The sequence below is a fragment of the Rhinolophus sinicus genome, linkage group LG05, assembly GCF_036562045.2.
Source record: "Rhinolophus sinicus isolate RSC01 linkage group LG05, ASM3656204v1, whole genome shotgun sequence".
NCBI lineage: Eukaryota > Metazoa > Chordata > Mammalia > Chiroptera > Rhinolophidae > Rhinolophus > Rhinolophus sinicus.
The window spans coordinates 145,678,853-145,704,166 of NC_133755.1; the positions used below are offsets into that span (position 1 = coordinate 145,678,853).

Below are 25,314 nucleotides of genomic sequence, written 5' to 3' on the forward strand. Positions count from 1 at the left end.
AATACATCCCCCACTGAAGGGGTTACTCATAATCCAGCATTAAAGACTCAGACACAGCTCTATCAGAAAATGGTATTTTTCAGTGTCTTTCCTAAACTGTGGAAAATCTATGCCAAAAACTGAACATTTTAGCACCTTCCCAAAACTCTATTCAAATCCGAAATACGGATAAAGGAGCTCCTGAAATATTGGAAAATAATCTGAAAAGGTTCCAGCAATTTATCTGCAGATACAGAATAGTTCTTATGTTCCCAGTTTTCCTAATGGCATCATCAATCGTTTATTTCCCAAGCTAGAATTCTTCTTGGAATATACTTTGATTCCAATTTTTCTCTGCACGTTCACTATATCCCCAAGTTGTAAGTTTCCACTTCCAAAATGACTCCACAGCTATTGCCTTACGTCAGGTCTTCACATATTATTCTACACACAGGAACAGTTTTAGCAGGCTCTACGCAAGCCCAAAGGATAAATAAGGGACTCTGTACGCAGTTAATGTACTACCATCAAGTGCCAAATTATTATCAAATATGCCAAATTAAAAAGCAAAGATTATAATTTTTATCAGAGGATATCTAGAAAAGGGATAGCAATTTCAAGTGTGGGAGAAGAGGAGGTGAGTGGTGAAAAGCAACTTTCATAGATTATATACTATCTTTCTATATTGTTTGGCTAATATTAGTAAACATTTAAATATTACTACTGAGCTTTTATATTGTTTTAAAGAAATAAAGTAATGGGAAAAGAAACACTGAGGTCATAAGAAAATTCAGATGAGAAAAAAACAACAGGTGGACTAATTCAAAAAATGGAATTCCAGCAGGACTTTGCAAAGAATTTATTCATCTGGAGATGAAGAGGGAAAAAATATTACAGAAGGAGGAATACAAGCAGAAGTATTATAGTGGACACTTATTATATTCAAGCTTCTCATCAACTTCAGCAGAATCCTTTTTATACTCAGGAAAATTCCCACATTGTAAGTCCAACCTCCCAAAATAAATTTCAGACCTCAAATTACCAACATATACCCTGCCACTCAGATGCAGACATTCTGAAGCACCTGCACAAGATTGCAGTTTGGAAGTGAGTCCCATGAGGAAACGGGCTTCTGCGCGAAGCCCATTTTTGGCTGGCAGAGGTGTCAGCATTCCACAATGGCAGCAGCAGAGGTGGCCAAATCAAGTTCCGGCCAGAGGTGGCAGCAGTGAGGCAGCACTAGTGGGTCTCTCCAGCACTTGGCCGGGCAGGGGAGTGACAGTTCTCAGGGGTGATGTGAAGCATGTTACCCGCAAGCATAACCTTAAGCCTGGTTCTCCAGCCCTGCCCCCAAATTCTGGGAGGTACCAAACACGCTTAAATAAATTGCTCATCTGCTCAATCAGCCAGCCAGCTTCTTCTGCTGATTAAGAACACTAATTGATCTAAGTTTAAAGCCAGAAAATACGGTTCCAAAAGAAGGAAAACAAATTATATGATTTATCTGCAGTATGAAGTATCAAGAATAATTCTTGAAAGGTAAAAATGGGGCAGAGTTGTACAAGCCTTCAAAGATCCTGCTAAGGAAAGAGCCTGGCCTTCATTCAGCAAGAAATGTAGTATCACTGAAAGTTTCCAAACAAAGGAGAGAGTGACAGGATCAAAACTGCACTTATGATGATGATTCTGGTAGCACTGTTGAGGATGGATTAAGGCAAAATGATTGGCAACAGGCAGATTAATGGGCGAGTATGAAATCAGTACAAGAAGAAAACAGAGGGGAATATGCTCCTTCAGGTCAATTCTAAATAGAAACAGGGCAAATGTCCCCAAAAGTCTAACGATTGTTTGTGTTACTATATTATGGTATTATATCTACTTACTAGATAAATGTTTGTTAGTATTCCTAAAGGAATATTTGTATTAAAATCATCACGCCTCTTAAAAATATCTTTAATTTTTTAAAACAAAAATGAGATTCATTATCAAATTTGAAATTCTCAGTTTTTTACATTAGAAAAAATTGTAAGTAAAGATATAGTGTAAAGGTGCGGTGTAATTTTCGAAATCAGTCTTTTTAGATGCACACCGTGACTCTCCTGTTTAGTAGTCATATGTGTTCAATCAAGTTATTTAACCTCCTTGCATCATAGTCTCCTCATCCACAAAGTGGAGATGACAACACTGAGGATTAAATGAAATATTACACATAAATGACTCAAAAGAACTCCTGGCACAAAGCAAATGTTCGTTATAATTACACATTGAAAAAGCTAAAAGAAAATGTTATTTTCAGTGTAACAGACAAAAGGCTGGATGTCTATATGACACAAAGACTTCAAAACTAAAAATAAAAAACAACCTAATTTAAAAATAGGGAAAGGACATCAGCAAGCAAATTACCAAATAAGAAATGCAAAATAAAGAAGACGTTAAAAAAAAATGCTCAAACTCACTAATAGTAAAGTGCAGTCCTTATCAGAGTCATAAAATTATTAAAGGCTATAATATCCTTCTATGATGGGAACACAAATTGTTATAGCCTGTGTTTGAAAGAAGAGGTGCAATCTCTTTGCACATATATCAATATTGAAAATATGCTAACATATAAGTGAGTATATGTAAAGACATATATTTATGAGCAGAGAAACGATCTGAAAGAATACACTCAAATCTTAATAAACAAAGGTAACCCCCTACATAGTAGAAACAGAAGAAAAGGAGAAAGATTCTTTCACATTTAACTTTATACAGGTCTTGTTTTATTTTCAAGGAGCATAACTTCTGTATTTGGTCAAACTTCTGCAAAGATGTTTTGTTTTGTGACCTTGAAGAGTTTGAAATATCTCAAAGAACACTGTTACTAAAGTATGAATGATGTATCAGGTGACTGTCTCACTTTCCATGTCACAGCTGAAACCTCTGAGAGCAGAGATCACTTGTCTTGGCTGCTACTTATATCTGATAATGTGCTACTTTCTTGACTACCTTTGCTAGCTCAGTATTTCCCAACAGCATAGAAAATCAGCAGTTGGTGATAAAAACCAATTCCATAACAGACTAGCAGTATCTACTCCCTCAAATCTGAAAACAACTGATACACGGTATTCATAGAATATTACATAGAGGGTAGAATTTACTACTAAAAGTCACTTATCTGAAGTTCTCAAACTTTAGCATACAAAAGAAGTTACCTGGGATGTGGCGCTCTAAGAGACTGTGATTCAGTCCAAATAGAGAAGGGTCAGGAAATAACACTTTTTAGTAAGTGATTCTGTGGTTCTATTCACTAATGCTTAAATACCCCAAGTTCAACCATCACCAACAGCTGAGTTCTAGTGTAAAACTTGATTTCCTGTGACAATCAGAATTCATTACTGTAAAAACTAAGAATTAAAGCTTAGTCTATTCACATACATATACACATGCACACACATGAACTAATGAAAAAGGAATTAAACATTTGACAGTATGAATATCTGAGAAAAGGACTATTAGATTTTAGATACTAGTCCAGGAAATATTAATTTTAACAATTTAAAAATGTCACTTTGCCCTAATGAAACAGTCAATTAGAGGTATATGCAATGCGATTCCTAATGTGTTTTATTATATTATCTAACTGTAGCCACAAATCCCAAATGCAAATTATTACAATGGCATCTAGCCCACATCTAAGGTAAGAATGAAATCTGAAACCAGCAGAGGGTAGTTCTCTTAAAAACCAAAGACAGGGTTTACAGCATTCACAGAGAGCACCGAAGAGCTAATGGTTTCAGACAGATTTCAGCTCATAAGGGAATAATATAAGGGCACTGCTGTGACCTCATAATGCGAGTCAATTATATTTAAGCTAATATACTCTGAATTCTGAACAAAACTCCAACGTGCTGTTTTACTGTCATGTTCTTCTTATCCTGTAGTGGAATACATTGATTCTATCTTCTCTTATATATGGGGATAGTCTCTCTCTGCTCTATCCTTATTAAAGTAAAAAATAATTAAATTTAAAAAGACCATACCCTCCAAACATATATTATAACAACAAAGCATGAGTCTTTACAGTTAAAAAAAAAAGTAATCAGGAAGCTATACAAGCCTGTATCAAAATATTCTGATTTTAAATTAACAGCTTAATACGTATCAGTAAATATTAAATATTATATTTTACATTTTTAAACAAAAGTGTTAACTAATTCAAAGTCAATATTTCAGTTTTACACAACACAATGATACTTTTTCCCTTTGCTGCTAATGTCACAACCATATCATGAGAAAAAAACATTAATGCTACATGTAACCCAATCCTTCAAAAAAAAAAATGAACATTTCTAAGCATTTATTATATTTTCAGGTAAATATTTTTAAATATTCTAAACTACAGTCTGGTAGGGAAAGTGCTATATACAGAATCTCAACAATAGATCAACTAAAGAATCTCCTAGGAATGTATTGTGCACAAGGCACTGTGCTAAGTAGAAAAGACAATGCAAACATATTATTTGCAATAAAAATATGAATATAGTCCTTCCCTTTGGTGTTTACAGTTTCACTATTACACACACAGCTGTAGAGCAGGACTTAAGTTTATCATAAGGAAACTACAAAATGCCAGCCAGACAATGAGAAGTGAGCCAGAGAAAAGACAGACTACTCATAAAAGAACTCTCAGAATGATAGCTAACTTCTCATCACCAATAATGAAATCCAGAACACAGTGAAATAGTAGCTTCAAAAGGTTAAAAGTATTGGTACCCAAGTACTGTTTGGAAAAGTACACTATTTTTCAAGACTCAGGACAAAATATATTTTCAGCTAAACAAAAACAGAGCTTATTATCAATAGACTCATAAAAAGAACTACTAAAATTCCCTTAGTTTCTTTCAGGAAGAAGAAAAATAACCCTGAAAGGAACAAATTTCTTTAAAAGTAAACATGATTATCTCTAAAAAAAAAACCCATAGGGACAATGATTGCATAAAACAATAAGACAATATCTAATTTGTAGGTTAAAAAAGGACAAAACCATAATATTTGTCAATTATGACTATAACTCAAAACAGAGGTGGATCAGCATTCCAATGTTTAAAGGTCCTTATATTTGTGAAAGGAGGAAAAAGATTCTAACCACTATTATAGATAGTCAAATTAGGGATGCATATTATAATTTATATATCAACAATTAAAAGAATAAGTAGAGCTGGTACAGCTACACTACCACCAGCAAAAGAATAAAATTGGATCCCTACCTTATACCATCCACAAATATTAACCAAAAATGAATCACAAGCCTAAATACAAAACTCTTAGAAGAAATCACAGGTGTAAATCTTCATGTCAGGCAGTGGTTTTTCAGCTCTAACACCAAAAGCCCAAGCAACAAGAGAAAATAAAAATAAATTGGACATCATCAAAATTTTTAAAATGTTTGCTGCAAATGAGACCATCAAGAAAGTAAAAAGACAACCCACAAAATGGGAGAAAACATTTGCAAATCTTATATCTAATAGAGACGTGTATCTACATTATATAAAGAACCCTTAAAAACTCAATAATAAAAACATAAATGATGCAATTTAAAAATGGGTGCAGAAATTGAATAGACATTTCTCCAAAGAAGATATAAAAATGGCCTTATTAAAGCATATGAAAAGATGCTTGATATCATTTAGTCATGGGGAAATGCAAATTAAAACCACAATGAGATACCATTTCATACCCATTTGGATGGCTATCATCAAAATGACAGACAATACATGTTGGTAAGGGGGTGGAGAAACTAAATTTCATACAATGCTGGGGGGTGTGGTATCACTGCTTAGGAAACAGTGGCAGTTCCTCAAAAAGATTAAACATAGAGATATCACATGACCCAGCAATTCCACTCCTAGGTATAAACCCAAGAAAAAGAAAAATAGATTCACAGAGGCATTATTCTTAATAATCAAAAGTCAAAACAACCCAAATGTCCATCAATTGATGAATAAATAAAATGTATTCTAAAAAATGTAGTATCATCCAAACAATGGAATAGTATATGGGGATAAAACAAAATTAAGTACTAATACATGCTACACCATGAATAAATCTTGAAAACATGTAAGTGAAAATCATTCACTAAGGACCAAATACTACATGATTCCATCTATACGAAATGTCCAGATCAAAGCAATCTAAAGACATGGAAAGATTAATAGTTACTTAGGGCTAGGAAGATGGGGAGAGACAGACAGCTAATAGATTTATTTCGGGTGGGGGCTAAAAATGTTCTAAAACTGGATTGTGGTAATAATTATACAATTCTGAGAATATATTAAACTGTATACTTTAAATGGGTGAATTGTATGGAATGTAAATTATATCCCAATAAGGCTATATTTTAAAAAGATAGGTAGAGTACGTATATAACTCTAACAGACTAGAAAAATGGCATGAAGAGTCAATCAAAAGAAGGCAAAAAAGATAGAAAAAAAGTTTGAGAAAGGCAGAAAAAGTATACCGTAGGATTTTTTACATGCATCAAAATATAACAATTAACAGAGTAAGTGAAAATCCTAGACTAGAATTTTCCAAATAATTTTTTTAAGCCAGCAAAATGTTTACAAAAGATAAACCTAAAACATTAAGCCCTATTTTGGCATTATGGTATCTGCATTGAGTCTGAGAATGATTACAAAAAGAGAATAATCATTCAAAAATAACTGTCAAGAACATTAGGAAAACTGTATGTCAGGTATCAATATCACGAAAAGCATGCTTTCCTAAACTGCTTGCTTTTATTCCTTGTATTTTAAGGATAGTGAGAAACTTGTTTCCCTACAGCCAAATGTATGGCTTATTCTTTTAGCAATTGTACAGATAGCAATAGTACATAATTCTGTGCAAACCTTAGTTCTCATTTTGTTATTGTCTAATCATTATTACCTATCATATTGTTTTCTAGTGTATATTTTTTCTCAATTGTATTTTGTGAAGCCACCTTAAATCCTACTAAAACAGAAAATGAGTGAAAAGTTATAAAATTACTTGTTTAAAATAATTACATAAGTCTAGTATTTACAAATTAGGCAGTTCTCAAGTCTTTTTTGTCCATTCTCTTAGCAACCATTCACAACAAAGAAACTTCTTTCTCTAAGCTTATATAAAACAAGATAAAACCCTGTATTTTTTTTAAAGGGGTATGTCTGATCTCCAGCCAGATTGTTGGCTTGTTGGCAATTTAGTTACAGTTTGGACAATCTGAGGTACAGTTTAAAGAGGTCAACAATTCAAAGCAAAAGCCATTTGAAAAGCTGGTCAGTAAAAACAGATTTTTTTTTTTTTTTAAACGCAAAAACTTAAGTATTTTTTTCTTCAGTGCCTTTTAAAATTTAATCAAACTACCATTTTCTGGATGTCTTCCACTAGTTTCAATGTAAGTAGCATCAGGCAGGCAGTTTACCTGCAAAGAGCCATATTTCTATATTTTTTTTTACAAATCAAACTATAACTTAATCTCTTAAATTATGGGATGTGATTTTTGAAAATGCAAATTTTCTCAAAAACAAAATTATTACTTTGTGATAGAACAGACAAGAAATTATTTGGTCCTCTATCTATCTGCAAGTCTGGGGAGATGGAGAGTCTTCCCTAAACCCAAGGCTGTGTGATGAAAGAGCCTTTCCAGGTCAGAAGTATATGGGTTCATCATCGGTCTCTAAAATGGACTCAACTCAGTTCCGCATGGTCAGGTTCAGGTATTCACATTCTACTAGGACAGGAAGCAAAACAACAGAAAAAAATGAATGAATGAATGAATAGGTGGATGGATGGATGGATGGATAAATGAATAACACTGAAGATACAAATGAGGTCTATTAAAAAACAAAATATAGCTCCAACAATTTTAATTTCTGCAAAATTACTAGAGCTGTTAATGCCATTATATGCCACATTAAATCATTTAAAATTCAAATATTTCATTTTAAGCAATAATGCAAATTAGCAAGAAAATTTAAGTAGAGATGCAGGGCAAAGGAAAAGGGTTATTTGGTTGGCAAAAAAAAAAAAAAGGAAATTATAACTGTTTTGAACACTGCCTTGAAATTATTTTATTTCACAAGCAAAAGAGTGTTCAGTACATAACCTCTGACCTACTCCCATATGCAAATGAAGAACTAAAGTCCAAAAAGGTTAAATTACTTGACCAAGTACAGATCTCAAAATAGAATCCTAGTCTCCTATTTCTCAGTGTAGTATTACCTAACCTATCCTACACTACACCTCTCAGGGCTTCTTTCCCTCTAGTTTATCCCTTCCAAGTACAGATATCTAACAAACATAGTGGGCCTAAGGGCAGGGTTTTAGAGTTAAACTTGAAGAATCTCAGTTCCAACGCTTGAAAAGCTATAATCCTAGATATATTACTAGTGTCCTCTGAGTCTTAATTTTCCACCAGTAAAAAGATTATATTTTACCTCAGAAGGATTTCTAATATTAAAAAAAGTGTTAAATCAAGTATAAAGTATAAGACCTCATACTGCAAAAATTTATGGCATATTTTTATTAAATTAAAGCCAATTGACCAGTGAATCCATTGTAATGTCTAGAAGTCATGTTATTGGAATATGCATTATCAGAGCCCTGAAAGTTCCAAAGTTATGAAGTTGCAAAAACATAATATTATTCACCAATAAACTGACCACTAATAAAATAAAACAAGGATAACTGGTTAGAGAATGGTCTAAATACCACTTACTTTACCTATAAGGTGGGTATACAATTGTACCTAACATCTAATTTTTGAATTTACTGTAACAATCTGTACACCTCTTAATCACAGTGCCTTGTACATAGTAAATGTTCAATAAATATTATTATTATAATTAAAAAGTTAAGAGGGAACTCTCAATTTACTTAAAAATATTACCAAGGTGTGGGGGTAAGCAGAGAATAACTGAAATGAGATTGTCGTGTATTATAATTTGTAATTGTATAAATCTGATGTTGACTACATGTGTGTTCACCATTTTAGTTTATTTCCACTTTGGTATATGTTTGAAATTTTCTATTAAAAAAAGGATGAAGAGTAACAACGAAAGGATATTTTACATTAAGATGAGGTGTTTTAAAGAAACAATTTGGCAAAGTACACTAATAAAACCTAACCACTGCAGTAAAATATACAAGCAAAGAAAAGAGAAAGCCTTGGGAAATTTTTATGACATCCTCCAGAATTAGTGGTTGCCTAGAATTTGGGGTAAAGGGGAGTTGGAGGATGATGGCTAAGGGGAGTGGGGTTTCTTTCCGGGGTAATGAAAATGTCCAACAACTAACACTGGTAATACAAATACAACTACGTGACTACACTAAAACGACTGAATTGTACAGTTCAAATGGGTGAATTGTATGGTATGTAAATTCCATCTAAATAGAACTGTTCAAAAAGAATGAATGTATGATTTTCATCTCCTAAATATCTCCTGAATAATACCATTTTCTCCTTTCCCACTGTCTCTTTTTATGAACAAGTCACCATCAGCTCCTACTTGCAACTCATGTGGTCTCCTGGCATCATTTACTCCCTTCTGAGGCAACCTCAGAATGTTCTTTCACCTCTGTCTTTTGAGCACACTGTCCTCAGCCTAGGCTGCTCCCCTGCCCCACCCGCGATGCTCTGCTAGTTCCTACTCACCTTTTGGGGCCTCAGCTTAAAAACCATCACTTCTGCCAGGAGTCCCTCCCCTAATCCAGTGCATTTAGGTATGCATCCCCCCCTCCAGTACTTCGTACTTCCCCTATCACACCGTTCATCATGCTTTAGGACAAGGCAGACAGGAAGTCTTGTCTACTAAAGGCAGACAGGAATGCCTAAAGTCTTGTCAAGGCAGACAGGAATGCCTTCTCTACTAAACTGTATGTATACAACGAATAGGGGAAATTCTGTTTAATTCTAACCTCTAACATAATAGACACTCAATAAGCATTAGCTATGTGGATAAATGAATGATTGAACAAGTCCTTACCTTAAAAGGCCTTACTTTCTTCATAAGATAAAGGACAATGCACCAAATGGTAACTTCTCTGATTTTTTTCCTTTCTGATACATATTTGCAGGATGACCTCAAAATTTATATTATTTAACAGCCCTATTATTTTTAGTAAAAACAACTAACTAATGAAGATATGACTTAAGTCCATTTTTATCAGTCCTTCCTATTTGAAATAAATGAGGTTAATTAGATAAGAAAATTATCTCCAATACAAATTACCAGGTGGGAATTTTTTAAAATTATTTAACTCTATCTGTACCTTTTTAAAGTAAAATATATAAATATGCATCAAAATTAGCCCAGACAGACTGTCCTGAGCTACACTTAAGAACTCAGATTTTAAAAGATAAACTGCCTGTAAGCCAGCCTGCCTCCAGTGCCATGCGACACAGGACAGGAAGACAGCCTGCGGAAGGTTACAAAGCCAAGCCCAGGCAAAGATTAAGTTCTTTTTTTGTCTCAGGGTCCTAGACTCCCCGTTTTCTCTTGCTTCTCCTTTAATCACTCAGCTCTGGCACCACATCTAGGTTATGCCCTACACAAGTGCTGCATATTTCAAAAACAACTCCCTCTCAAACTAATTTCTGTGGCAACAGCAGCTATTTACACGGACTCCAGGTCTCCGCAAAGAAAACCTAAGAAGAAACTGGTGATCTACTGGTGTGGCTTATGTTACGATTTAGTAATCTTGCAGATGCATCTAGCCTCATGTCACAGATCTATTTCCTACCAGCCGGAACTTGACACCTCATGTACAAATTACCACAGCTAAAAAGTGATGCTGCTAAGGTTAAATTAGTGTCTTAACTTCTTGTTAAATATAAAAATCTCACACCCTCAATTAGCATTATTTAAATCTCAAAATACCATAGCTAAAAGCAAATCACTCAATGGCAATTTTAGAACACTGTTCTGTACAAGAGGCCCATCCCTGTTGAGATTCTGATGTAATCCTCTCCTCCATTTTGATCTCTTTCCAATTCTGCAGTTCTTGAAACACAGTAAGTATTCAATAAGAATTTATTAAATGAAAAATGAACGAGCCTCTAAAAGCTGCAGGTTAGAGCGGAAAGAAAGGAAAGGTACCTTTATTTATATAATGGTTACTTATAAAACTGGATATATGCCATTCATAGAGCATATATATTATGTATGCAATATTCATATATTGATTCTTAAAGAATCATGTATTCATGTACTCTATACTCATGTATTGATCCTTAAGGAATTAAAATAAAACACATTAAAATAAAAAAGAATGCAAGTTATTTTTCAGATGATTCACAGGAGACTTTGAGGATTCAGCAGTGTCCAAAGAGCATCACTCGGAACATCAGGTTGAACCAAACAATACAAAGAAAGAACAGAGAGTGGGGTGGAAGACTGGGGGGTCAAACCAGACAGTACCATTCCGTTTGTTTAAGGTTTGCTAGTTCACAGACGTACTGTTTACTTAAAGTCATGTGCCACAGACTTCATGCAAAAACTATTCTATGTACTTTGATCTATACTCCCAAAATTGAATTTACATTTAGTATATAGAGGTACACCTATATTCAACTGTAACTGTCTTGTATCCAAAGAGAAATAGTTATTAAGGTCAATAAGAACTCAAATTTTACTACTGCAGATTAAATATTTGAATTATATAGCATAAGCATAATCTTATTATTTGCAAAGAGCAAATTTTGGAAGCTGGTAGCAAGTAAATGGAAGCCTGGTACAATCATACCCTTGGAACTGCTCACCTCCACGTGGCTACCTACTGGCCCAGCAGCAAACTGTGCTCTGAGACTCCAGAGGAATGTTCCTTCCTCCCTCCTAATTACGTCTGAGGGCCTGCACTCCAGACCCCTGTCGTGCGGGGTGTCATGCAGAGTCTCTGCTCCCGCTCCCCATACAAGAACGCAGGATATGGTGAGGCCAAAAAGGAACACCCACGGAGCCATAGGCAGGGGAGTCATACCACTACGGTCTCACTGGAGGCTGGGTTCACTGGACGTGCGACCTGCTGTCCCTTTTGTCTGCAACCCACCGGCGACTCTCTTTCACTCTCCTCCACTCTCCTCGGCTCTCCTTCGTAGCCGCAGCAGTTATATTAGTGGCTAATGGCTCAATGGCTACAGCTGACGGCCAATCAGTCACAGCTGATGGCCATCTACTACCCGAGCCAGCACCCCTCCACGTGAGGCCGAGAGCCTGTAAACTACTTTCTGGGGCTCTGCCCCCACACTCCATAAGAAAATTCAAGCAGGAATTACTAACATTATTCCTTTTCCCCATCACCAACTGAGCTACAGAACTCTTCAGAATTCCAAGAATTCTCTGATCTAAAATCTTCCCTAACCCAAAACTTTATATCCCACCATACCTACCTTAACTAACTCCCTTTGCCAAAGGAACCAGGGCAATCCCCATGCAGTGAAGTGCTTATCACTGTCAAATGATAATAACAGTTAAAGGCAGATAACTAAAATATTCTGTAGAACAAATTCAAATTACATTTGGTAACATTGGTCCAAACTTCATATATATTATTTAGAAATTAATATAATTCTATGCCACGGTAATTTTCAGCTGGAGGTTATAGTACAAAGAAGATGAACACTTTTCAGATTATTCTATAATATTTATAATATAAAAAGATTTATTTAATTTAAAAATGATAAAAAATAAACACTTTATAGATCTATGGCTAGTAGACGACAAAAAGATTTATATAATCAAGACCAAAGTATATAAAACACATCCACATGAGACTGCCATGAAATACTCGAAATGCATAGCATGTTTTAAATCTAGATTATATTACAAATATCAACCTATTAGCTCTGTTCTAAGGCAAGGCCATTTTCAACATTCAGTAACCTTCTACAAAGGTTATCTTCCTGAGTCCTTTACATGAAGTAAATCCAACAATGAAAAACAAAGATTTATAAATTAGAAGACTCAGGACACTTACCAAAGAACAGAGAAGGTAAAAAACAAATGAATAGTTCCCACAAAGTGGTAACATAAGCACTTCTGAAAAGACATAAATTCAGGAGGAAAACCATATACTAATTGGAATCAAGTGTTACATAAGCAAAGACATCAAACTTTCCTCCTAAATAGTTTTCAATATAGCTGATAAAACTACTTCCTATATTCAGATAACATTTTTAAATAGCTGACTTTTTAAACATGAGTATACACACTTCACTTCTCCAGTCAATAAAAAATGTAACCAAAATCATTCATCACTACACCAATCACTCAAACCATACTTATGATTCATTTTCCACAGAAGTCCCAAGTTTCTGTTATTTACTGTCAGTTTTCCAGAGTCCTGCTACGCTATCTTATTTTCATCCGCCCTTTCTTATAACCCTTACCCTTTCCTAGAACTCTCACCCTATTTGTCCTTTGTCTTCAAACTTTGACAGTGCTTTATCCATAGAATAGCCTCTAAATAATACTACCTACTATGCTCACGCTTTCAACTCAATGGACTCTTTGTTCATTAAAATATGCCGTACAGTGCTGTGTAACCTACCAGTAAAATCACTTGTTGTTTCACGTATTAATAAAAAACAGGCAGGGAAAGGAGTTGGAGTTCAGTTTGGAGGTATTGGCAAGAACTAATGGAAGGCCAAAAAATACAACATTTTCATATCAGCCCAATTCAAGGAGAAAGTGGCATCATGTACTTTATCCCTAAAAGATTACAGGAACTTGTTTTTACTACTGCATGAATTAGTCCATGAGAAAAGCAGTGATTTTTGCTACTGTTAACACAAATAAACTCTTTTTAAAATAATTCAAAGAATAAAGCGAAAAGACAGTTTTCTAAGTAACAACACAAAAGATGTTATACACGGCAAGATTAAAGACTTTCTAGAGATTATGAAAAAGATACTAGCATAGTCATATTCCCAATGGGGTATTTTCAGTTTTTCAGTCAGTCATTATTAAAAGGCAGCAACCCAGCCCTGACATACTGTTGCCCAGTCTGGCTCTCCCTGGACAGACAGGAAGGAAAATTCCCAGCTGGACCCAAATCAATATCATAATGTTCTATGGATGATGAAGTAACTGACTATAAAATAAAAGATTAGTAATACTGTGTTTCTAAGCTAAAGTTTCAAAAAGCTAAAGAATTTATCTCTCAATAAATTATTTTGAGAAGTAGTAAGACAGGAACAAAATTAAAAAGTATGATTTGCTTAAAGCAAACAGCTTTACAATAGCACCAAGAAAATCCCCAAACATCTACTCTGCAACTTTTAAATCCTCCGATCTGTAATCTTTCCCACATTATTCTCTCCTTTAAAAAAGTTATTTTTTTAAGTTCACTGATGAGACCAAATAGCGTGTAACACGTTTTTAAAAACTCTCAAAGCAGTTCTCCTGCTTTATTTTCAACTCATTTCAAATTACTCTTCAGCAATTATTTTATGCCTTTCAGTTTACCACAAAGTCTAAAATAAAGAGTGTTGTGGATTGAATTGTGTCCATAAAAATACATAAAAATATTAAATACTGGTACCTGTGAATGTGATTTTATTTGGAAATAGGGTCTTTGCAGATATGATGGAAGTTAAGATAAGGTCATACTGGAATAGGATGGACCCAAAATCCAATTACCAGTGTACTTAGAGGGAAAGTGGGGAGTGGGGAGGGAGGGAGAGATAGAGAGAGACACAAGGAGCTCTGAAGACACAGAGGAGACACTGAGAAGAAGGCCATGTAAAGAAGGCAGAGATCGAGAGAGTTACGCGTATAATGTCACAAACCAAGGAATGCCAAGGACTGCCAGAAACCACCAGAAGCTAGAAGAGGCAAGGATGGTAGATTTGTCCCTAGAACCTTTGAAGGGAGCATGGCCCTGTCAACACCTCGATTTTGGACTTGTAGTCTCCAAAACTGTGAGAAAACATATTTCTGTTGTTTTAAGATATTCAGTTTGTGGTAATGTGCTATGGCAGCCCTAGGAAACTAATACAGGAGAGTATGGATTAACAGTTCTAAACTGCTTTACTTGTATACTGAGGGCTTAGAGACTTGCTTCCAAAAAAGAGTATGGAAAGAGAAAAATAATGGTGTTGTAGTGGGGAAATGTGGCGAACACATCTTAACAAGTAACCAAGGTTCCCATCACCAGTGGTGTCATATTATCATCATGTACCCGATAGGATCTGAGCATCTTCATCTCTGTGGTTGTCGTCCCCAAAACGATAGCCTCAGGCTAATCAGGCGCAAACATCAGAAAGATTCAATTTGAGAAACATTCTATGAAATGCCTAACCAGTCCTCCTCCAAATTGTTAGGGTCATGAAAAACAAGGATACAGTGAAAACCTGTGACAGATCAGAGGAGGTTAAGGAGACATTACAATTAAAAGTAATGTGGTCTCCTGGATAAGAACTAAGAACAGGAGGACTCAATGGAAAATTGGTGAAATTCTAATAGTCTAAAGTTTAATTTAAAAAAGGAAGCATGTCTACACATGAGCCCATATTGATACAAATAACTGAATAAGTAAACAAATGGGAAAGGGATAACTGTATCTTAAAGAATAATTCCAGATATTAAATTCAGATACTTCCTCTTCTAGAAGGTGTAGTTGAATTCTTCCCCTCTGACTTGCATCCAAAGAATAGACTACAGAAAGCGGAAACATGGTTACTATACAGTGGTCAAACCTGGCAAGCGTGGTGCTACCAGTTCCTGAACCTTTTTGAGAACGTTCAAAGGACGTGTTTTATTGTTCTGAACTAAGAAATTTAAAAATAGTTTTTGAATATTTAATAATGTTCAGTGTTATTTATTGTCAAATGATTTATCCCTCTGATCATATTAGTTTTTCCTTCATTCACTTTTTTAACTAAACTTTCTATTTTCAGTAAACTATAAATTCACATGTAATTTTAAGAAATAGTCCAGATTCTATGCTCTTCCTTCCCCATGGTAATACCATACAAAACTATAGTGCAGTATCAAAACCAGGATAGTGACATTGATACAGTCAGATAGAGAACATTTCTGTCACCACAGCACAACTCATGTTGCTCATTCCCACTTTCCCCTCCCCTTTAACTCTTGGAAACCACTAATCTCCATTTCTATAATTTTGTCATTTCAAGAATGCTGTATAAATGCAACCATACAGAACGCAGCCCTTTGGAACTGCGTTTTTTCCTCTGGAGATTCATCCAGGCTGTTGCATGTATCAATATGTTTACAGCAATGGTAGTATTGGACAGAGCACATTTTGCTTAACCATTCGCCCATTGAAAGACATCTGGATTGTTTCCAGTTTTTGGCTATGAACAATAATACAGTCCTTTGAATATTCTCAATCACAACCATTCTCCGAATAATCATATCTACGCATTAAGAATTTTAGCTCACCTTCCACGCTGTCAGAACAGGAAGTTCCAATGCCAGTGTCACCACTGTCAGAAGCTATACTATGTCTCCTGATATGGTTATTCCGATGGTTGGATGGAACAGATGTGACTTGCCACAATGGTTCATTACCAGGTAACCATGCTGATGAAGAATAATCTGTGCCTACAAAGAAAAATAGGCAAAAATTAACACATTTATAATTTCTATGAGTAGGCAAAACTGAAGGAACCTCATATCTGCATCTAGTTAGCTGAACTTTTAAACACATATTGCTGTCTTATTTGAAACGCCAAATCTATCATCTATCTGGAAATGTCAACACTCTGCTCTGGAATATTTGATATGTAAGCATGTGTGATTCTATACATAGGCATTAACTGAGAACTGGGGCTCAGGTACACTTGAACTGAATCATATTGTATGGCAATATAAGTAGAATATGCTCATGGAAGGTCAAAAAAATCTACGTTTTTTTCTACTATATTCTAACCACTTAAAGGTTAAAATTACTTTGCATTATTTTTTGTTTGTTTGTTTTTATTGGGGAATATTGGGAACAGTGTGTTTCTCCAGGGCCCATCAGCTCCAAGTCATTGTCCTTCAATCTAGTTGTGGAGGGCGCAGCTCTCCAAGTCCAGTTGCCATTTTCAATCTTAGGTGCAGGGGGCGTAGCCCACCATCCCATGCAGGAATTGAACCAGCAACCTTGCTGTTGAGAGCTCGCCCTCTAACCAACTGTGCCATCCGGCCACCCCTGCATTATTTTAATTTTTATTTCTTCAGTTATCTTTCGATAAAAGTTTAACATCACAGCATCTTCCTGGCTCTTTGCTCCATTTTCCCTTTTGAAATACATTAAATCATTATTTTTTAGCTAATTTACTCACTTTTCAATGTTCTCTTGAACATTATTTTCACTTATGTTGTCCATGTTACTTAATTTTTATTTGCCTTTTTCTGATTTATCGATCATTTTACTTTTTTGCTCATTTCATTATTTTATTGTCTATTACAATGCCAATCAAAGTATATCCATAGGCCAGTGCCAGTCTGTGAACTATTTTTATTCCACACTTTTAATACCAATATTAAAATCAAAATACATAAACAGATTAATAATAAAACAAGACCTGATGCTATTTTCTACTATATTAATCCCAACATTAAAGATTTAGTTTTAATAAAATATTATGCAACATTAATATTATTTTGAGTTTTTATTGATGTATAATCTATTTATTAAATTTGTTTGGGTTTTGTAGATATATGAAGTATATAAGTAGCCTTAAAAACTATATACATTTAAAACCTTGCTTAAAAAATACTAGACACTCCTCCTAGCTTTGAGGTCTAGAACAACCACTTAAAACTTTGTGGATTCTAGACCTCTCTCAGAATGGGATTTACCTTAATTCATGTGATTAAACACTCACACATTAAAGCACCAGGTGAAGATAATCTGTCACTAGCCCTACCCTAACTCTGATCTGTCCATATACCAACATGTTTTCTTCTATGAGCTCTGCAGGTAATATCCCATCTAGATGAACTCTCTGAACTCTTATCAAAAAGGGCAACCAGCCCATTACTTTCTCTCCCAAGCACAAATCTATTAGACATATTTCTTTTTTTACAAATACCCAGCAAACAGCATAAATAGTATGGGAGTACATATAAATAGCAACCAGAAATATGAAAAGATGTGCAATCTTATTAATAACAAGAAAAATAAAAAAGATAACGAAGCTTTTAGGTGTTTAATCTTAAAAATCTATAAAATTATCCATACTATTATATACTGACAAATATTTCAAAAATTGATGTCCAACATAGTACAGGAAATGTTCATATACTTTTGTGAATACATAAACTGATACCCACTTCAGGGTATATATCCAGAGAACAAAATCACTATCTCGAAGAGATATCTGAATTCCCATGTTCGCTGAAGCATTCACAATAGCCAAGGTATGGAAACAACCTAAGTGTCCATCAACAGATGAATGAATTAAGAACATGTGAGATGTATATATATAATAGAATATTATTCATCCATAAAATAGAAGGAAACCCTGCCATTTTCGGTAACATGTATGAACCTGGAGGGCATTATGCTAAGTGAAATAAGCCAGACAAAGAAAGACACATACTGCATAGTATAACATATGAGGAATTAAAAAACAAAAGTTAAATTCATAGAGTAAAATGGTGGTCACCATGGTCTGGGGTGTGGGAAAACAGGAAGAGACTGGTAGTACACAAACTTCCAGTTATAAGATGACTAAGTCTGAGAATCTAATGCAGAGTATGATGACTACAGCTAACAACACTGCCATGTATACTTGAAATTTGCTAAGAGAGTAGAACTTAAGTATTCTCAGCTTTAAAAAAAAGATAAACATATATGAAGTGATAAATGTGTTAATTAACTCTGGTGAGAATCCTTTCACTATGTATATTTATACCAAATCATCACGTTTACACTTTAATGTGTTATTATTGTATTCGCCTATATCTTAAGAAAGCTATGGGAATAAAAGAAATAATCCAACATTTGGGGGAGTGGAGTTACAGACAAAAGAATGTCCCTTAACAGTATTTCTAATAAGAACCAATTACAAATTAATCCAAAAGAGACAAAGGAAGAGAATTTTGGCCATTTAAATAATGAAAAATATCTAAAAGTATAAAATGCTTATGTGCCAATCTAAATAATAATATTTAATGGGAAATTCACAAATAACCTCGGATTTCATCTTGTCTAGGAATTCTCTGAACTCTTTTTACCTGTCGTTAGCTGAGCACCCACTACATGAAACTGCAGTTACCTGTTCATGTATCTGTTCTCCTTCTAGACTATAGTAATACTCATTGAGGGCAAAAACTGTATGTTCCAGATCTTATTCAGTGCTGCAGCCAGCAGATTAAATAAAGATTCAAACAAACAAAGAATGCACAGAGCAACTGGAACGAAATACAACAAAATACTATGAGCAGTTTCGTCTAGATGGTTGGATTACCAATATCTTTGACCTTTATGCTTTTATTTTTCTGGTAATTATTACTGTTGATTTTGATAATCGGGGGGAAAGCTTTATTTTTTGAAAATGCTTAACCCCTACCACTAATGTACCAAATAATTTACTTGTCATTAAGCACTGCTTAATAATTCTATACCTGTGCTAAGTAACTGTCAATGAAAGTATTTGGAGATACCTTTCCTAGAATGGGTACACAACTTTATTTGGCCTAGTTAAAATAATTATGAAGCTTTTGAATGCTGTAGGAGAGTCTACCGGGGAAACACAGCAACTCCCATACTTTGACAAAGACCAGTATGGCCTTTTTTCCAGGAAGGTATCTTCATCAAAAGAGCTCTAGAGGAAGGAAGTAGATAACATGTCCATTCACAGCAGACAAATCACTGGATCAACCAATGGGAAAAATAGATCTCCTATTTAGAACATCTTACTCTTCTAAATCAGTAACATATTTTAATTTGTTTATGAGGGTATCACAATCATCTTATTTTTGGTATTTTGCTAAACTTTTCCTTTTAAAGAAAGCAAAGCAATTAACTCAGGTTTCCCAAAATGACAATAACATAAGAAAGTGACAGAATTACCTATATAAGTTGATCTCCTCCAGCCTGAACTCAGATTTGTCTTAATCTTTAAATATGCTTTTTTTTAAAAAAAGGCCCAATATATTTTATATGCCTAGACCACTGAAGACAACAAATGTCATGAATAAAATAACATTCTCATCTTTCATTTAGATCGAATGCATTCAATCTGATAATGTGTCTTGTCTCCATTCAAGTCAATCCAGAATCACAAAGCAGTCAGAACTCACCATGAAACATGCTCACCAGGTGATATAATAAAGAAAATGTTCTCACATAATAGTTATGACTATGCTAATGAAATGGGAACTACTTAATTTCTAGACATGTGCTATGCACTTAAAAAAAGGATCTCTGACAATAAAGTCTTACCTAGGTCCTATCATATTAAAGCAATTCAATGACTGGGCAAAATCAGTTTCTCTAGAACAAAGACAAAAGCACTTCTGAAAGAATAGTAAAGATCCCATGACACCATACACTGGACTTTTCTATGGAAGACAGTATGTTACATTTTTTTTAATATCAATTTCAATTCTTTCACACAGAATACTAAATGCCCAGAGATAACCTAGTTTAAAAATTATTACTATACCTCACACTAAAAATATACGAAGATTAACATCAAATAAAGAAATAACCTGTTATATTTTATTTTCTTTCTTAAGCTTTTTTAAACTTGGAAGCAAAAATGCATACAATATCAGGTCTTCTACAATACTTTTAATATATCTGTAACTGCACTTAGAATAACTAATCTTATCTTTAATGACAACTATAAGTCAGAAGAAAATAAAAATAAGACCAGTGACAAAGCAAATTTACAATTTTACATAAAAAGCTGAATACATACTACAAATCATGAATAAAAATTGCAGTGTTTTTCAAAATGCAGGTTATCACCCATTCAGTAGATTGAGACCAACTTTTTTACATAAAATAGAACAGAACAAAACAGAAAATATCAAAACACAGTAACCCTTATATGACAGAAGATGCACGGATCTCACATTTTAACATCTCTGAAACGTTAGTAAGCACACAGTACTTTTTCCTTTTTCACAAAGTTCAGAACAGTGGCCTTCAACTGCCCCAGTTCTACTACCAATAGAAATTAATGTACAACTAAGTTAAAAGGGAATAAATCCAGGGAATACAACAACAAAAAACTGTTTTCCTTAACCCATACATTTAATCAGTTTCTGAATCAGTCCATTTCAAAAGTATTAATTAGATCTCTCTCCTCCGTCCCCACTGTCGCAGATCTTATCGTTGAGCTGGACTGCTGCAAGGATCTCCTGCCGGAGTAACTCCACTGGAGCCAGCGTCTACCCTACTATCAGACCTATCTTCTTAAAATAAATATATTTATGTCGTTCTTCTGATTTATAGGTCTGTGGGTTCCTTACTGCATATTAAACTCAAACTCACTAAGTTTGGCAAAGTTCTTCACCAGTTGGCAGCCTCACTTTCTAATACTTTGCAACCCCTGCTTCCCCCATTCCAGCTCCCCTACAAACACTCTCTAGCCACACATACCTAATCACTGCCTCTGAACAGATCAGGTTCTTTCATGACTCCAAGCTATTTCCCTTCTCAACCTTCTTTAAGAGTCCCAGTACAGATTTAATTTACTCTAAATGTTTCTCTGATTCCTCCAGATGGCATTAAATAACTACTACTTTGTGCTCTTTCCCAATATATCATTCAAAATTCCACAGGAGCATTTACTAAATTAAATTAACCCATATGTATATGACTTTCTTCTCCCTCACCAAACTGGAAACAGTGAAAGAAAACTTTTTCTTTTTTTAGTCTCACACAAAGCTGCACAGTTAGGTAGGATCTCAATAAATGTAGTCATTTTTACCACTGGGTACCCCATAAATGTTCATAGTATAAAATTAAAATTTTGTTAACTTTATAATTAGATCTAAAAAATATTCTTCCTTTTAGAAGGAGTAAAACAGTTTTTTGTTTTTTTTTTTTGGTTGTTGCTGTGTTTATTTTTAAATCCAGGAGATTTTAAACTATTCCTTGAGTTAGTTTGCATCTAAGTATCTATTTAAAGATCAGTAAACATTTTCTAAAGCAGCTAAAATTATAAATGGTTTGAGAAGCTCATGGCCAAAATTCCTAATAAACACGGGAAAATAATCTCCAACAGGGTCAAAAGACAAAAAAACATAAAAAAAAATTAAAATAGAACATTAAAACAAATTTTAAAATATCCATATTAATAGTAACCCGAGGGGGGAGACGACAGAAAAATCTTGTAGTACACTGGAGAATATCTAGCTAAGATGGAAGAAACTTAATAAGGTAATATTTATTTTCTTCATCTCAGTCCATTCCATTTCAATATTGTGTATCTCTAGGGTAAGTGACTTCAATAGTCTTATTTTTTTTTCTTTTATTATAAAATTAATAGCACAGTTTAATGGAAAAGAATGTGGGCTGTGATATCTGGCTTTCTGGGTTCAAGTTCTGTACCACCACTCATTAGCATTGAGACGTTGAGTAAGTCACTTAGACAATCTGTACCTCAGTTTCTTCACATGCAAAACGAGAAAAAATTATAACTTATTTTATAGTTATTGTGATAATTAAATATGTAAAGATATAAAAAAAGAAGTGCCAGGCATAAAAAACAGACACATAGATCAATGGAACAAGATAAAAGGCCCAGAAATAAACCCACATAATGGTCAATTTATTACAAAGGAGCCAAGAATATACAATGGGGAAAGGATAGTCTGTTCAATAAAAGGTGTAAGGAAAAATGAACAGCCACAAAAGCACGAAACTGGATCCCTATCTTATACCATGCACAAAAATCAACTCAAAATGGATTAAAGGCTTGAACATAAGACCTGAAACCATGAAACTCCTGGAAGATAAAACACAGGGCGTAAGCTCCATGACATCGGTCTTGGCAGTGATTTTTTTTTTTGGATTTAACACCAAAGCAAAGACAACAACAGCAAAAATAAACAAGCAAACTCCCTCAAATTAATAGTTTCTGCACAGCAAAGGAAACTATTAGAAAAAAGAAAAGGCAACCTACGGAATGGGAGAAAATATCTGCAAATCACATATCTGATAGGGGGTTAATATCCAAAATATATAAGGAACTCATACTCAATAGTCAAAAAACAAACAATCTGATTTAAAAATGGGCAGAGGTTCTGAATAGATATTTTTCCAAAGATATACAAATGTCCATCAGGTACAGGGAAAGGTGCTCAACATCACTAATATCAGAGAAATGCAAATCAAAACTACACTGAGATATCAGCTCACACCTGTCAGAATGACTATTATCAAAAAGACAAGAAATAACAAGTACTGGCAAGGATGTGGAGAAAAAGAAATCCTTGAAAACTACTGGTGCGCATATAAACTGGTACAGCCACTACGGAAAACAGTATAGAGGTTCCTCAAGAAACTAAAACTAGAACTACCATGTGATCCAGCAATTCCACTTCTAGGTATATATCCAAAGGAAACAAAATCACTATCTCGAAGAGATATCCCACCCCCACATTTGTGCTGCATTATTTACAACAGCCAGGACATGGAAACAATCTTAAAGTGTCCATTCACAGATGAATGGATAAAGAAAATGTGGTGCTTATATACTATGGAGTATTATCCAGCCTTAGAAAACGAAAATCCTGGCATTTATGACAGTATGTATGGACCTTAAGAGCATTATGCTACGTGAAATATGCCAGACAGAGAAAGACAACTACTGTAGGAGCATACTTAAAGGTGGAATCTAAAAACACCAACTCATGGAAAGAGAACAGATTGGTGGTTGCCAGGCACGGGGGTGGGGGAAATGGGTAAAGGTGGTCAAAAAGTACAAACTTCCTGTTGTAAGTAATTTATAACTGGGGATGCAATTTACAGCATAGTGACAATAGTTAACAATATTGTACAGTTAACAATACTGACTATAGTTAACAATACTGTAGCATATTTGAAAGCTGCTAAGAGAGTAAATCCTAAAAGTTCCCATCATAAGGAAAGAACTATAACTGTGGCAATGCATGCTAACTAAACTTACTGTAGCAATCATTTTGCAATATATACATATATCAAACTATTGTATTGTACACCTTAAACTAATACAGTGTTGTATGTAAATTACATCTCAATGAAACTGGAATTGTCCCAGAGTTTGATCCTCTACTGTCTTATCTATAGGCTCTGCTGTTTTCTCTATACCCTCTCCATGTGATTACCTTTAAATGCCATATATTTATATACATGTAACTGTCAAAATTCATCCCTCCACCTCTCCCATGTCCCTACTGAGTTCCACATTTCTATACCCAACTTCCTACTCAACATCTCACCTGCACCTCTCTAAAACGCATCTCAAACTTGACATGGCCAAAAGAGAACTCGATTACACTTATCTTCTTCACACTCTTCCCCAACTCAGGAAACGACAACCACCATCCATTATTAACTACTGAAGCCAAAACTAAGATATCATCTTTGATTCCTCTTTCCCTCATCTGCCACCTCCGAACTATCAGTAAACCTGTCAGCTTTATTTCTCAAGTTTATTCTAAACTCATTCTTTTCTCTCCAAATCCAATCTTACCACTTTAATCGAAGCCATCATCTCTCACCTAGTAATTACTGCAAAAATATTAACCGGCTTCTGTACTGCTATTTTCCCCTACCGGTCCACAGTTTCTTCCCCAACAAAAAAAGCCACAAGAGACCTATAAACACTAAGGACAAGAAATGTCTGCTTCATTCCCCGTGCATAGAAGAATGTCTGTCTCATAGTAGACACTCAATGGGCTGAGTGGAAGAACAATCATCTCCTTTACCCTTTCACAGGTAGCTTCCCCTCATGTAGAACAGAATCCAAACTTCTTACAGCGCCTTCCATTATCAGGTCTCCCTCACCTCACATACCTGCTCACTATGCTCCAGACTTTCTTGCTTTTGATATTCCTCAAACTCCCCAAACTCACTTCTACCATGAGCTGTTTCTGTATCCTCCACCTGAACACTCCTCCCCTCGTGTGTGGCTCCTTCTCACCATTCAGGGCTCAGTACAGTGTTACCTCCTCAGCGAGCCCTTCCCTGACCAGCCTGCACCAAGTAGGCTTCTCCTCCCATCCTCTACCATTTCACTCAGTTTCCTTTCGGTCGTAGTACTTAACACTGGCTGAGTTATCTTGCTGTTAGTTTACTTATAGACTGTTTATCCCCACTATAACGTAAGCTCCCTTGGAGATGGGACTGTATCTTTCAGAT

At 34.9% G+C, this 25,314-nt stretch overlaps 1 protein-coding gene across 2 annotated transcripts in view; it reads right to left on the reverse strand.

The window, feature by feature from the left end:
* The window catches only part of CEP85L (centrosomal protein 85L), a 108,361-nt gene that overhangs the window by 78,530 nt on the left and 4,517 nt on the right, over nt 1-25,314 (reverse strand). For both annotated transcript variants that reach the window (XM_074333489.1, XM_074333490.1), the window contains exon 2: nt 16,404-16,565. In XM_074333489.1, the coding sequence (XP_074189590.1) occupies nt 16,404-16,565 (162 nt within the window). The remainder of the gene's footprint in view (nt 1-16,403; nt 16,566-25,314) is intronic.